This window comes from Bombina bombina, chromosome 9, assembly GCF_027579735.1.
Source record: "Bombina bombina isolate aBomBom1 chromosome 9, aBomBom1.pri, whole genome shotgun sequence".
In the NCBI taxonomy this organism is placed as follows: Eukaryota; Metazoa; Chordata; class Amphibia; order Anura; family Bombinatoridae; genus Bombina; species Bombina bombina.
Genome location: NC_069507.1, coordinates 276,081,940 through 276,097,308, shown reverse-complemented (window position 1 = coordinate 276,097,308; position 15,369 = coordinate 276,081,940). Strand labels below are relative to the sequence as shown.

Here is a 15,369-nt window from a genome sequence, read left to right as displayed (position 1 = left end):
TTAGAAGGCACACAGGCTTGTTTATTCTGCAATATTCTTCAATAACTTCAATAACACTAGCCTATAGCTTGCTATGTTAATGAATGTTGTGTAGATGTTCCTGTGAAAACAACTCCCAATGGGGTACTGAGAGGGTTAAATCTAGGAACAGCAATTAGTTTAATAACAGAATGATCCCACAGGAAACAACAAGTTTGGTGAGATTAGAATAAGAATCATCTTTCAGGATGGAGTAACTACTGCTTGTATATTAGAAAATCATCTGGTTAGCATACAGACAAAGTTTACTGGTAATGTGCAGTGATCTGACCCCTTGTATTAAATTGAGCAGTATAGCAAAAAGATTAGGCAGTTCCTTCAGCAGACAATAAAGTTTAAGAAGATACTTGCGGTAGTAATATAGCATCAGCATAAACAGTCTTTAGGCAAGCAATAAAGTATAAGGGGATACTTGCGGTAGCAATATAGCATAAGTGTAAACAGTCTTTAGGCAAGCAATAAAGTATAAGGGGATACTTGCGGTAGCAATATAGCATAAGTGTAAACAGTCTTTAGGCAAGCAATAAAGTATAAGGGGATACTTGCGGTAGCAATATAGCATAAGTGTAAACAGTCTTTATGCAAGCAATAAAGTATAAGGGGATACTTGCGGTAGTAATATAGCATAAGTGTAAACAGTCTTTAGGCAAGCAATAAAGTATAAGGGGATACTTGCGGTAGCAATATAGCATAAGTGTAAACAGTCTTTAGGCAAGCAATAAAGTATAAGGGGATACTTGCGGTAGCAATATAGCATAAGTGTAAACAGTCTTTAGGCAAGCAATAAAGTATAAGGGGATACTTGCGGTAGTAATATAGCATAAGTGTAAACAGTCTTTAGGCAAGCAATAAAGTATAAGGGGATACTTGCGGTAGCAATATAGCATAAGTGTAAACAGTCTTTATGCAAGCAATAAAGTATAAGGGGATACTTGCGGTAGTAATATAGCAGAAGTGTAAACAATCTTTAGGCAAGCAATAAAGTATAAGGGGATACTTGCGGTAGTAATATAGCAGAAGTGTAAACAATCTTTAGGCAAGCAATAAAGTATAAGGGGATACTTGCGGTAGCAATATAGCATAAGTGTAAACAGTCTTTAGGCAAGCAATAAAGTATAAGGGGATACTTGCGGTAGCAATATAGCATAAGTGTAAACAGTCTTTAGGCAAGCAATAAAGTATAAGGGGATACTTGCGGTAGCAATATAGCATAAGTGTAAACAGTCTTTAGGCAAGCAATAAAGTATAAGGGGATACTTGCGGTAGCAATATAGCATAAGTGTAAACAGTCTTTAGGCAAGCAATAAAGTATAAGGGGATACTTGCGGTAGCAATATAGCATAAGTGTAAACAGTCTTTAGGCAAGCAATAAAGTATAAGGGGATACTTGCGGTAGCAATATAGCATAAGTGTAAACAGTCTTTATGCAAGCAATAAAGTGTAATAAGATACTTGCGGTAGCAATATAGCATAAGTGTAAACAGTCTTTATGCAAGCAATAAAGTGTAATAAGATACTTGCGGTAGCAATATAGCATAAGTGTAAACAGTCTTTATGCAAGCAATAAAGTGTAATAAGATACTTGCGGTAGCAATATAGCATAAGTGTAAACAATCTTTATGCAAGCAATAAAGTGTAATAAGATACTTGCGGTAGCAATATAGCATAAGTGTAAACAGTCTTTATGCAAGCAATAAAGTGTAATAAGATACTTGCGGTAGCAATATAGCATAAGTGTAAACAGTCTTTATGCAAGCAATAAAGTGTAATAAGATACTTGCGGTAGCAATATAGCATAAGTGTAAACAGTCTTTATGCAAGCAATAAAGTGTAATAAGATACTTGCGGTAGCAATATAGCATAAGTGTAAACAGTCTTTATGCAAGCAATAAAGTGTAATAAGATTTCTTCTGTTATGTGTGATCAGTCCACGGGTCATCATTACTTCTGGGATATAACTCCTCCCCAACAGGAAATGCAAGAGGATTCACCCAGCAGAGCTGCATATAGCTCCTCCCCTCTACGTCAGTCCCAGTCATTCTCTTGCACCCAACGACTAGATAGGATGTGTGAGAGGACTATGGTGATTATACTTAGTTTTTATGACTTCAATCAAAAGTTTGTTATTTTAAAATAGCACCGGAGCGTGTTATTACTTCTCTGGCAGAGTTTGAGGAAGAATCTGACAGAGATTTTTTACTATGATTTTAACCGGAGTCGTTAAGATCATATTGCTGTTCTCGACCATCTGAGGGAGGTAAAGGCTTCAGATCAGGGGACAGCGGACAGATGAATCTGCATTGAGGTATGTGGCAGTTTTTATTTTCTGAATGGAATTGATGAGAAAAGCCTGCCATACCGTTAAAATGACATGTATGTATACACTTCAGTATTCTGGGGATGGTATTTCACCGGAACTACTGTGTTAAAGGTCACTAATCATTTTAATAACTATTCTCATGTTAAACGTTTTTGCTGGAATGTAGAATCGTTTACATTGCTGAGGTACTGTGTGAATAAATATTTGGGCATTATTTTCCACTTGGCAGTTTTTTGCTTTAATTGTGACAGTTTCGTTTCTCTTCACTGCTGTGTGGGAGAGGGAGGGGCCGTTTTTGGCGCTCTTTGCTACGCATCAAAAAATTCCAGTCAGCTACTTTTATATTTCCTGCATGATCCGGTTCATCTCTGACAGATCTCAGGGGTCTTCAAACTTCTTTGAAGGGAGGTAAATTCTCTCAGCAGAGCTGTGAGAATTCTTATAGTGACTGTGTATAAAAAACGTTGTTTTGTTTTCTTATGTACAAATTTAATTAGTGTTGTTTTTTACTAATGGGAACAAACCTTTGCTAAAAGTTGTGTTGTTTTAAAGTTTGATGCAATAACTGTTTTTCAGTTCATTATTTCAACTGTCATTTAATCGTTAGTACCTCTTTGAGGCACAGTGCGTTTTTTTGCTAAAAAAGATTATAACCAAGTTGTAAGTTTTTTTGCTAGTGTGTTAAACATGTCTGACTCAGAGGAAGATATCTGTGTCATTTGTTCCAATGCCAAGGTGGAGCCCAATAGAAATTTATGTACTAACTGTATTGATGCTACTTTAAATAAAAGTCAATCTGTACAATGTGAACAAATTTCACCAAACAGCGAGGGGAGAGTTATGCCGACTAACTCGCCTCACGCGACAGTACCTGCATCTCCCGCCCGGGAGGTGCGTGATATTTTGGCGCCTAGTACATCTGGGCGGCCATTACAGATAACATTACAAGATATGGCTACTGTTATGACTGAAGTTTTGTCTAAATTACCTGAACTAAGAGGCAAGCGTGATCACTCTGGGGTGAGAACAGAGTGCGCTGACAATGCTAGGGCCATGTCTGATACTGCGTCACAGCTCGCAGAGCATGAGGACGGAGAGCTTCATTCTGTGGGTGACGGTTCTGATCCAAACAGATTGGACTCAGATATTTCAAATTTTAAATTTAAATTGGAGAACCTCCGTGTACTACTAGGGGAGGTCTTAGCAGCTCTCAACGATTGTAACACTGTTGCAATACCAGAGAAACTGTGTAGGTTGGATAAATACTTTGCGGTACCGGCGAGTACTGACGTTTTTCCTATACCTAAGAGACTAACTGAAATTGTTACTAAGGAGTGGGATAGACCCGGTGTGCCGTTCTCACCCCCTCCAATATTTAGAAAGATGTTTCCAATAGACGCCACCACTCGGGACTTATGGCAAACGGTCCCCAAGGTGGAGGGAGCAGTTTCTACTTTAGCTAAGCGTACCACTATCCCGGTGGAGGATAGCTGTGCTTTCTCAGATCCAATGGATAAAAAATTAGAGGGTTACCTTAAGAAAATGTTTGTTCAACAAGGTTTTATATTACAACCCCTTGCATGTATCGCGCCGATTACGGCTGCGGCAGCATTTTGGATTGAGTCGCTTGAAGAGAACCTTAGTTCCTCTACGCTAGACGACATTACGGACAGGCTTAGAGTCCTTAAACTAGCTAATTCTTTCATTTCGGAGGCCGTAGTACATTTAACCAAACTTACGGCTAAGAACTCAGGATTCGCTATACAGGCACGCAGGGCACTGTGGCTAAAATCCTGGTCAGCTGATGTTACTTCTAAGTCCAAATTACTTAATATACCTTTCAAGGGGCAGTCCTTATTCGGGCCCGGTTTGAAAGAAATTATCTCTGACATTACGGGAGGTAAGGGCCACGCCCTACCTCAAGACAAGGCCAAAGCTAAGGCTAGACAGTCTAATTTTCGTCCCTTTCGGAATTTCAAAACAGGAGCAGCATCAACCTCCACTGCACCAAAACAGGAAGGAGCTGTTGCTCGTTACAGGCAAGGCTGGAAGCCTAACCAGTCCTGGAACAAAAGCAAGCAGGCCAGGAAACCTGCTGCTGCCCCAAAGACAGCATGAACCGAGAGCCCCCGATCCGGGACCGGATCTAGTAGGGGGCAGACTCTCTCTCTTCGCCCAGGCCTGGGCAAGAGATGTTCAGGACCCCTGGGCACTAGAGATCATATCTCAGGGATACCTTCTAGACTTCAAATTATCTCCCCCAAGAGGGAGATTTCATCTGTCAAGGTTGTCAACAAACCAGATAAAGAAAGAAGCGTTTCTACGCTGCGTACAAGATCTGTTAACAATGGGAGTGATCCATCCGGTTCCGTGGTCGGAACAAGGACAAGGGTTCTACTCAAACCTGTTTGTGGTTCCCAAAAAAGAGGGAACTTTCAGGCCAATCTTAGATTTAAAGACTCTAAACAAATTCCTAAGAGTTCCATCGTTCAAAATGGAAACTATTCGGACAATCTTACCCATGATCCAAGAGGGTCAGTACATGACCACAGTGGATTTAAAGGATGCTTACCTTCACATACCGATCCACAAAGATCATCACCGGTATCTAAGGTTTGCCTTCTTAGACAGGCACTACCAGTTTGTAGCTCTTCCATTCGGATTGGCTACGGCTCCAAGAATCTTCACAAAGGTTCTGGGTGCCCTTCTAGCGGTACTAAGACCGCGAGGGATTTCGGTAGCTCCGTACCTAGACGACATTCTAATACAAGCTTCAAGCTTTCAAACTGCCAAGTCTCATACAGAGTTAGTTCTGGCATTTCTAAGGTCGCATGGATGGAAAGTGAACGAAAAGAAGAGTTCTCTCTTTCCTCTCACAAGAGTTCCATTCTTGGGGACTCTTATAGATTCTGTAGAAATGAAGATTTACCTGACAGAAGACAGGTTAACAAAACTTCAAAATGCATGCCGCGTCCTTCATTCCATTCAACACCCGTCAGTAGCTCAATGCATGGAGGTGATCGGCTTAATGGTAGCGGCAATGGACATAGTACCTTTTGCACGCCTACACCTCAGACCGCTGCAATTATGCATGCTAAGTCAGTGGAATGGGGATTACTCAGATTTGTCCCCTACTCTGAATCTGAATCAAGAGACCAGAAATTCTCTTCTATGGTGGCTTCATCGGCCACACCTGTCCAGGGGGATGCCATTCAGCAGGCCAGACTGGACAATTGTAACAACAGACGCCAGCCTACTAGGTTGGGGCGCTGTCTGGAATTCTCTGAAGGCTCAGGGACTATGGAATCAGGAGGAGAGTCTCCTTCCAATAAACATTCTGGAATTGAGAGCAGTTCTCAATGCCCTTCTGGCTTGGCCCCAGTTAATAACTCGGGGGTTCATCAGGTTTCAGTCGGACAACATCACGACTGTAGCTTACATCAACCATCAGGGAGGGACAAGAAGCTCCCTAGCAATGATGGAAGTATCAAAGATAATTCGCTGGGCAGAGTCTCACTCTTGCCACCTGTCAGCAATCCACATCCCGGGAGTGGAGAACTGGGAGGCGGATTTCTTGAGTCGCCAGACTCTTCATCCGGGGGAGTGGGAACTTCATCCGGAGGTCTTTGCCCAAATACTTCGACGTTGGGGCAAACCAGAGATAGATCTCATGGCGTCTCGCCAGAACGCCAAACTTCCTCGCTACGGGTCCAGATCCAGGGATCCGGGAGCAGTTCTGATAGATGCTTTGACAGCACCTTGGAACTTCAGGATGGCTTATGTGTTTCCACCCTTCCCGCTGCTTCCTCGATTGATTGCCAAAATCAAACAGGAGAGAGCATCAGTAATTCTAATAGCACCTGCTTGGCCACGCAGGACTTGGTATGCAGATCTAGTGGACATGTCATCCTGTCCGCCTTGGTCTCTACCTCTAAGACAGGACCTTCTGATACAGGGTCCATTCAAACATCAAAATCTAACTTCTCTGAAGCTGACTGCTTGGAAATTGAACGCTTGATTTTATCAAAACGTGGTTTTTCTGAGTCGGTTATTGATACCCTGATTCAGGCTAGGAAGCCTGTTACCAGAAGGATTTACCATAAAATATGGCGGAAATACCTATACTGGTGCGAATCCAAAGGTTACTCCTGGAGTAAGGTTAGGATCGCTAGGATATTGTCTTTTCTACAAGAAGGTTTAGAAAAGGGTTTATCAGCTAGTTCATTAAAGGGACAGATTTCAGCTCTGTCCATCTTGTTACACAGACGTCTGTCAGAAAATCCAGACGTCCAGTCCTTTTGTCAGGCTTTAGCTAGGATCAAGCCTGTGTTTAAAGCTGTTGCTCCACCATGGAGTTTAAACTTAGTTCTTAACGTTTTACAGGGTCTCCCGTTTGAACCCCTTCATTCCATTGATATAAAGATGTTATCTTGGAAAGTTCTGTTTTTAATGGCTATTTCCTCGGCTCGAAGAGTCTCTGAGTTATCAGCCTTACATTGTGATTCCCCTTATCTGATTTTTCACTCAGACAAGGTAGTTCTGCGTACTAAACCTGGGTTCTTACCTAAGGTAGTCACTAACAGGAACATCAATCAAGAGATTGTTGTCCCATCCTTGTGTCCAAATCCTTCTTCAAAGAAGGAACGTCTTTTACACAATCTGGATGTAGTTCGTGCCCTCAAGTTCTACTTGCAGGCAACTAAAGATTTTCGCCAAACTTCTTCCTTGTTTGTCGTTTACTCTGGACAGAGGAGAGGTCAAAAAGCTTCTGCTACCTCTCTCTCTTTTTGGCTTCGTAGCATAATACGTTTAGCCTATGAGACTGCTGGACAGCAGCCTCCTGAAAGAATTACAGCTCACTCCACTAGAGCTGTGGCTTCCACTTGGGCCTTTAAGAATGAGGCCTCTGTTGAACAGATTTGCAAGGCTGCAACTTGGTCTTCGCTTCATACTTTTTCCAAATTTTACAAATTTGACACTTTTGCTTCTTCGGAGGCTATTTTTGGGAGAAAGGTTCTTCAGGCAGTGGTTCCTTCTGTATAATGAGCCTGCCTATCCCTCCCGTCATCCGTGTACTTTTGCTTTGGTATTGGTATCCCAGAAGTAATGATGACCCGTGGACTGATCACACATAACAGAAGAAAACATAATTTATGCTTACCTGATAAATTCCTTTCTTCTGTTGTGTGATCAGTCCACGGCCCGCCCTGTTTTAAGGCAGGTAAATATCTTTTAAATTATACTCCAGTCACCACTTCACCCTTGGTTACTCCTTTCTCGTTGATTCTTGGTCGAATGACTGGGACTGACGTAGAGGGGAGGAGCTATATGCAGCTCTGCTGGGTGAATCCTCTTGCATTTCCTGTTGGGGAGGAGTTATATCCCAGAAGTAATGATGACCCGTGGACTGATCACACAACAGAAGAAAGGAATTTATCAGGTAAGCATAAATTATGTTACTTGCGGTTCCTTTACCTGTGCGGCTTGTGAGTCCTTTCTTATCCGGTATCCGGAGACTAGCTGGTGAGCCCCTGAGTCCTTTGGCGGTGAACGCTATGGAGGAGCGTCTGTGCGTCGTTAGGGAAGCTGTCAGCTTTGGTGAAGTCACCGAGGTTGTGAATCAGCAGGGCTGAGTTGCGGCTGCAGAGGGACAGCTGTCCTAGGTAGATGGAGGATCCGGAGTCCAGTGAAGGACTAAATAAATAGATACAGGTAACTTGAGTCAGGGAATGAGGTTTAATCTCACTCAGATGACTTAGGAGACTGGCAGATAGTAGGTTTGAAGGTCTTTCAAAAATGACTTGAAGCTTTTGACAGGCAATAGATCCTTGAACGAAGTTAGGGAGCTTTAGCACATACAACACATGCTAATAATCAAGCAGTTAGTAAGGTATTGGGCTCCTCCTTATATAAGGTGGCTGGTAATAGGTGGAGTATGTGTCTTAAAGGGGTAGTACATCATGACATAGTGTCCTGTTATGTTCTGCTGCCCTTGCACTCCTCCTATTAGTGCCCTGTTGTGTTCTGCTCTCCTTGCACTCCTATAAGTGTCATGTTGTGTTCTGCTCTCCCTGCACTCCTCTTATAAGTATTCTGTTGTGTTCTGCTGCCCTTGCTATCCGCATGTTAGTGCCCTGTTGTGTTCTGCTGCCCTTGCTATCCGCATGTTAGTGCCCTGTTGTGTTCTGCTGCCCTTGCTATCCGCATATTAGTGCCCTGTTGTGTTCTGCTCTCCTTGCACACTTCTTATAAGTATCCTGTTGTATTCTGCTGCTCTTGCACTCCTCCTATTAGTGTCCTGTTGTGTTCTGCTCTCCTTGCACTCCTATAAGTGTCATGTTGTGTTCTGCTCTCCCTGCACTCCTCTTATAAGTATTCTGTTGTGTTCTGCTGCCCTTGCTAGCCGCATGTTAGTGTCCTGTTGTGTTCTGCTGCCCTTGCCCTCCTCCTATTAGTGCCCTGTTGTGTTCTGCTGCTCTTGCACTCCTTGTATTAGTGTCCTGTTGTGTTCTTCTCCCATTGTACTACTCTTATGTTACCCTCTGCTTGATCTCAACCCTTCTTGTCTCTCTCAATGCTCCCTCCTGTTGTTTGTTAACCCTTTCCTTTGATTTCTTCTTGCCCTCTCATCCCCTTATTCTCCTTCTTGCTCAACTCTGCCCATGATCTCCCCTCACATTTTTATACTTGTGATGTCCCCATGTTTTGCTTTTCCCTTTGCTATCACCTACATTCAGTTCCCCCTTCATTTGTCCTCTCCACCTTCTTCAGTTCACTTGCTTTCCAATCACCCATCACATCATTTAAATCTATTCCTTATACTTTGCCATCCTCTTGCTCTGTGCCTGTCTCACAGGAGAGTGACCATCTCAGCATGGAGCTTTCTACTGTACTTGTGCAGCAAGGACTGATGGAGAGAGAGTGCGGTGACCTGAGGACGCAGTTGGCAGACGCACGGTGAGAGCAGATTTTTGTGATCTCTGTCTTTGTTCTCAGCCACAACCTCCCAGTTTATTCTCCTTCCACTAGTTATTTTCTTTTTTTGCCAATAGTCTTTCCAGCTTATGTCTCCTTCTCTAGGACCTTCTGTCTTTTTCAGTGGCCTACACTGACCATGATTGTGAAGAGAGGTTAGATGTGACATGAGCTTCACAAACCTGTGTGAAGAGAGGTTAGATGTGAGAAGGGCTTCATCAGGCTGTGTGAATAGAGGTTAGATGTGAGATGAGCTTCACCAGGCTTTGTGAATAGAGGTTAGATGTGAGATGAGCTTCACCAGGCTGTGTGAATAGAGGTTAGATGTGAGATGAGCTTCATCAGGCTGTGTGAATAGAGGTTAGATGTGAGATGAGCTTCATCAGGCTGTGTGAATAGAGGTTAGATGTGAGATGAGCTTCACCAGGCTTTGTGAATAGAGGTTAGATGTGAGATGAGCTTCACCAGGCTGTGTGAATAGAGGTTAGATGTGAGATGAGCTTCATCAGGCTGTGTGAATAGAGGTTAGATGTGAGATGAGCTTCACCAGGCTGTGTGAATATAGGTTAGATGTGAGATGAGCTTCATCAGGCTGTGTGAAGAGAGGTTAGATGTGAGATGAGCTTCACCAGGCTGTGTGAAGAGAGGTTAGATGTGAGATGAGCTTCACCAGGCTGTGTGAAGAGAGGTTAGATGTGAGATGAGCTTCACCAGACTGTGTGAATAGAGGTTAGATGTGAGATGAGCTTCATCAGGCTGTGTGAATAGAGGTTAGATGTGAGATGAGCTTCACCAGGCTGTGTGAAGAGAGGTTAGATGTGAGATGAGCTTCACCAGGCTGGGTAAAGAGAGGTTAGATGTGAGATGAGCTTCACCAGGCTGTGTGAATAGAGGTTAGATGTGAGATGAGCTTCACCAGGCTGTGTGAATAGAGGTTAGATGTGAGATGAGCTTCACCAGGCTGTGTGTATAGAGGTTAGATGTGAGATGAGCTTCACCAGGCTGTGTGAATAGAGGTTAAATGTGAGATGAGCTTCACCAGGCTGTGTAAATAGAGGTTAGATGTGAGATGAGCTTCACCAGGCTTTGTGAATAGAGGTTAGATGTGAGATGAGCTTCACCAGGCTGTGTGAATAGAGGTTAGATGTGAGATGAGCTTCATCAGGCTGTGTGAATAGAGGTTAGATGTGAGATGAGCTTCACCAGGCTGTGTGAATAGAGGTTAGATGTGAGATGAGCTTCACCAGGCTGTGTGAAGAGAGGTTAGATGTGAGATGAGCTTCACCAGGCTGGCTAAAGAGAGGTTAGATGTGAGATGAGCTTCACCAGGCTGTGTGAATAGAGGTTAGATGTGAGATGAGCTTCACCAGGCTGTGTGAAGAGAGGTTAGATGTGAGATGAGCTTCACCAGGCTGGGTAAAGAGAGGTTAGATGTGAGATGAGCTTCATCAGGCTGTGTGAATTCACTAAAGAGCTTTTTATGTTAGAGGTGATGCTTCCCGCTGTACAAGTGTGCAAGAATCTCACCACTTATTACACAAGTTATACATACAGTATATATACATCATCATATACATGTATCTCATTATTATACACATCTGACTGGGGACCACTTATTTAGAATAATAAGGATTTTGTGTTGGTTTTCCTGTCTGCTATGTTTATATAATTACACATTAATAAACACCAGTGATTGGCTGAATCAATAACAGATGCCTGTACAGTGCTCGTGGTAACTATGCACCTACAACGTCACTAACTTCTGTCTCCGATTTGTGCCCGGCATCTGTCACGCTGGGATAATGGTGCCCTTATCTACCCCTCTCTCTGTTTCTCAGGACTTTGAAGCAGTCACTTGACAGCAATCTCTATGTGTCTCAGGATAGAGCGTCACAGCTGGAGATCTTGTGCAGTCAACTCAAGATGGAGTTAGCGACTGTCTTACAGTCTAAAGAGACAATCCAAAGTGAGTATGAGACCTTTGTGCTTGCAGAGAGCGAATGTCATATAGGCAGTGCAGTCACACTTATCTGGATTTTCTACAGATGAATTGTCAATCCTACACACGGAGCGCGAGATGTCAGAGAAGAGACTGTCTGAATTAGAAAGAGAACTTCAAGCGAAGACAGACGACATAGAAAATAATACAGTGAGTTTGTGAGAGAGGTAATAAAGCTGAGAGAGCCTAACTGACAAATGTATGGCAGGGCTGTGACAGGCGCTAAGTGATGAGATGGTCTGCAGGGGGTTAGTGATGAGATGGTCTGCAGGGGGTTAGTGATGAGATGGTCTGCAGGGGGTTAGTGATGAGATGGTCTGCAGGGCTGTAACAGGCGCTAAGTGATGAGATGGTCTGCAGGGCTGTAACAGGCGCTAAGTGATGAGATGGTCTGCAGGGCTGTGACAGGCGCTAAGTGATGAGATGGTCTGCAGGGCTGTGACAGGCGCTAAGTGATGAGATGGTCTGCAGGGCTGTGACAGGCGCTAAGTGATGAGATGGTCTGCAGGGCTGTGACAGGCGCTAAGTGATGAGATGGTCTGCAGGGCTGTGACAGGCGCTAAGTGATGAGATGGTCTGCAGGGCTGTAACAGGCGCTAAGTGATGAGATGTTCTGCAGGGCTGTAACAGGCGCTAAGTGATGAGATGTTCTGCAGGGCTGTGACAGGCACTAAGTGATGAGATGGTCTGCAGGGCTGTGACAGGCGCTAAGTGATGAGATGGTCTGCAGGGCTGTGACAGGCGCTAAGTGATGAGATGGTCTGCAGGGCTGTGACAGGCGCTAAGTGATGAGATCGTCTGCAGGGCTGTGACAGGCGCTAAGTGATGAGATGGTCTGCAGGGCTGTGACAGGCGCTAAGTGATGAGATGGTCTGCAGGGCTGTGACAGGCGCTAAGTGATGAGATGGTCTGCAGGGCTGTAACAGGCGCTAAGTGATGAGATGGTCTACAGGGCTGTGACAGGCGCTAAGTGATGAGATGGTCTGCAGGGCTGTGACAGGCACTAAGTGATGAGATGGTCTGCAGGGCTGTGACAGGCGCTAAGTGATGAGATGGTCTGCAGGGCTGTGACAGGCGCTAAGTGATGAGATGGTCTGCAGGGCTGTGACAGGCACTAAGTGATGAGATGGTCTGCAGGGCTGTGACAGGCGCTAAGTGATGAGATGGTCTGCAGGGCTGTGACAGGGGGTTAGTGATGAGATGGTCTGCAGGGCTGTGACAGGCGCTAAGTGATGAGATGGTCTGCAGGGCTGTAACAGGCGCTAAGTGATGAGATGGTCTGCAGGGCTGTGACAGGCGCTAAGTGATGAGATGGTCTGCAGGGCTGTGACAGGCGCTAAGTGATGAGATGGTCTCCAGGGCTGTGACAGGCACTAAGTGATGAGATGGTCTGCAGGGCTGTGACAGGCACTAAGTGATGAGATGGTCTGCAGGGCTGTGACAGGCGCTAAGTGATGAGATGGTCTGCGACAGGCGCTAAGTGATGAGATGGTTACAGCCCTGCAGATTATAAAGTAATGCTCTGCAGGGTATAGCTGGGGAGTATAAATTAATGCTCTGCAGGGTATAGCTGGGGATTATAAAGTAATGCTCTGCAGGGTATAGCTGGGGAGTATAAAGTAATGCTCTGCAGGGTATAGCTGGGGAGTATAAAGTAATGCTCTGCAGGTTATAGCTGGGGAGTATAAAGTAATGCTCTGCAGGGTATAGCTGGGGAGTATAAAGTAATGCTCTGCAGGTTATAGCTGGGGAGTATAAAGTAATGCTCTGCAGGGTATAGCTGGGGAGTATAAAGTAATGCTCTGCAGGGTATAGCTGGGGAGTATAAATTAATGCTCTGCAGGGTATAGCTGGGGATTATAAAGTAATGCTCTGCAGGGTATAGCTGGGGAGTATAAAGTAATGCTCTGCAGGGTATAGCTGGGGAGTATAAAGTAATGCTCTGCAGGTTATAGCTGGGGAGTATAAATTAATGCTCTGCAGGGTATAGCTGGGGAGTATAAAGTAATGCTCTGCAGGGTATAGCTGGGGAGTATAAAGTAATGCTCTGCAGGGTATAGCTGGAGATTATAAAGTAATGCTCTGCAGGGTATAGCTGGGGAGTATAAAGTAATGATCTGCAGGGTATAGCTGGGGAGTATAAAGTAATGTTCTGCAGGGTATAGCTGGGGAGTATAAAGTAATGCTCTGCAGGGTATAGCTGGGGATTATAAAGTAATGTTCTGCAGGGTATAGCTGGAGATTATAAAGTAATGCTCTGCAGGGTATAGCTGGGGAGTATAAAGTAATGCTCTGCAGGGTATAGCTGGGGAGTATAAAGTAATGCTCTGCAGGGTATAGCTGGGGAGTATAAAGTAATGCTCTGCAGGGTATAGCTGGGGAGTATAAAGTAATGCTCTGCAGGGTATAGCTGGGGAGTATAAAGTAATGCTCTGCAGGGTATAGCTGGGGATTATAATTTAATGCTCTGCAGGGTATAGCTGGGGAGTATAAAGTAATGCTCTGCAGGGTATAGCTGGGGAGTATAAAGTAATGCTCTGCAGGGTATAGCTGGGGAGTATAAAGTAATGCTCTGCAGGGTATAGCTGGGAATTATAATTTAATGCTCTGCAGGGTATAACTGGGGAGTATAAAGTAATGCTCTGCAGGGTATAGCTGGGGAGTATAAAGTAATGCTCTGCAGGGTATAGCTGGGGATTATAATTTAATGCTCTGCAGGGTATAGCTGGGGAGTATAAAGTAATGCTCTGCAGGGTATAGCTGGGGAGTATAAAGTAATGCTCTGCAGGGTATAGCTGGATATTATAAAGTAATGCTCTGCAGGGTATAGCTGGGGAGTATAAAGTAATGCTCTGCAGGTTATAGCTGGGGAGTATAAAGTAATGCTCTGCAGGGTATAGCTGGGGAGTATAAAGTAATGCTCTGCAGGGTATAGCTGGGGAGTATAAAGTAATGCTCTGCAGGGTATAGCTGGGGATTATAAAGTAATGCTCTGCAGGTTATAGCTGGGGAGTATAAAGTAATGCTCTGCAGGGTATAGCTGGGGAGTATAAAGTAATGCTCTGCAGGGTATAGCTGGGGAGTATAAAGTAATGCTCTGCAGGGTATAGCTGGGGAGTATAAAGTAATGCTCTGCAGGGTATAGCTGGGGAGTATAAAGTAATGCTCTGCAGGGTATAGCTGGGGAGTATAAAGTAATGCTCTGCAGGGTATAGCTGGGGAGTATAAAGTAATGCTCTGCAGGGTATAGCTGGGGAGTATAAAGTAATGCTCTGCAGGGTATAGCTGGGGAGTATAAAGTAATGCTCTGCAGGGTATAGCTGGGGAGTATAAAGTAATGCTCTGCAGGGTATAGCTGGGGAGTATAAAGTAATGCTCTGCAGGGTATAGCTGGGGAGTATAAAGTAATGCTCTGCAGGGTATAGCTGGGGAGTATAAATTAATGCTCTGCAGGGTATAGCTGGGAATTATAATTTAATGCTCTGCAGGGTATAACTGGGGAGTATAAAGTAATGCTCTGCAGGGTATAGCTGGGGAGTATAAAGTAATGCTCTGCAGGGTATAGCTGGGGAGTATAAAGTAATGCTCTGCAGGGTATAGCTGGGGATTATAATTTAATGCTCTGCAGGGTATAGCTGGGGAGTATAAAGTAATGCTCTGCAGGGTATAGCTGGGGAGTATAAAGTAATGCTCTGCAGGGTATAGCTGGAGATTATAAAGTAATGCTCTGCAGGGTATAGCTGGGGATTATAAAGTAATGCTCTGCAGGGTATAGCTGGGGAGTATAAAGTAATGCTCTGCAGGGTATAGCTGGGGAGTATAAAGTAATGCTCTGCAGGGTATAGCTGGGGATTATAAAGTAATGCTCTGCAGGGTATAGCTGGGGAGTATAAAGAAATGCTCTGCAGGGTATAGCTGGGGAGTATAAAGTAATGCTCTGCAGGGTATAGCTGGGGAGTATAAAGTAATGCTCTGCAGGGTATAGCTGGGGAGTATAAAGTAATGCTCTGCAGGGTATAACTGGGGAGTATAAAGT

The 15,369-nt window shown here is 44.2% G+C and overlaps 1 protein-coding gene across 1 annotated transcript in view; it reads left to right on the top strand.

The window, feature by feature from the left end:
- Positions 1–15,369, top strand: part of LOC128640585 (centrosome-associated protein CEP250-like) — a 220,112-nt gene that overhangs the window by 80,962 nt on the left and 123,781 nt on the right. Inside the window, 3 exon segments of the mRNA XM_053693056.1 lie at positions 9,216–9,316; positions 11,173–11,300; positions 11,380–11,483. Coding sequence (XP_053549031.1) covers positions 9,216–9,316; positions 11,173–11,300; positions 11,380–11,483 — 333 coding nt within the window.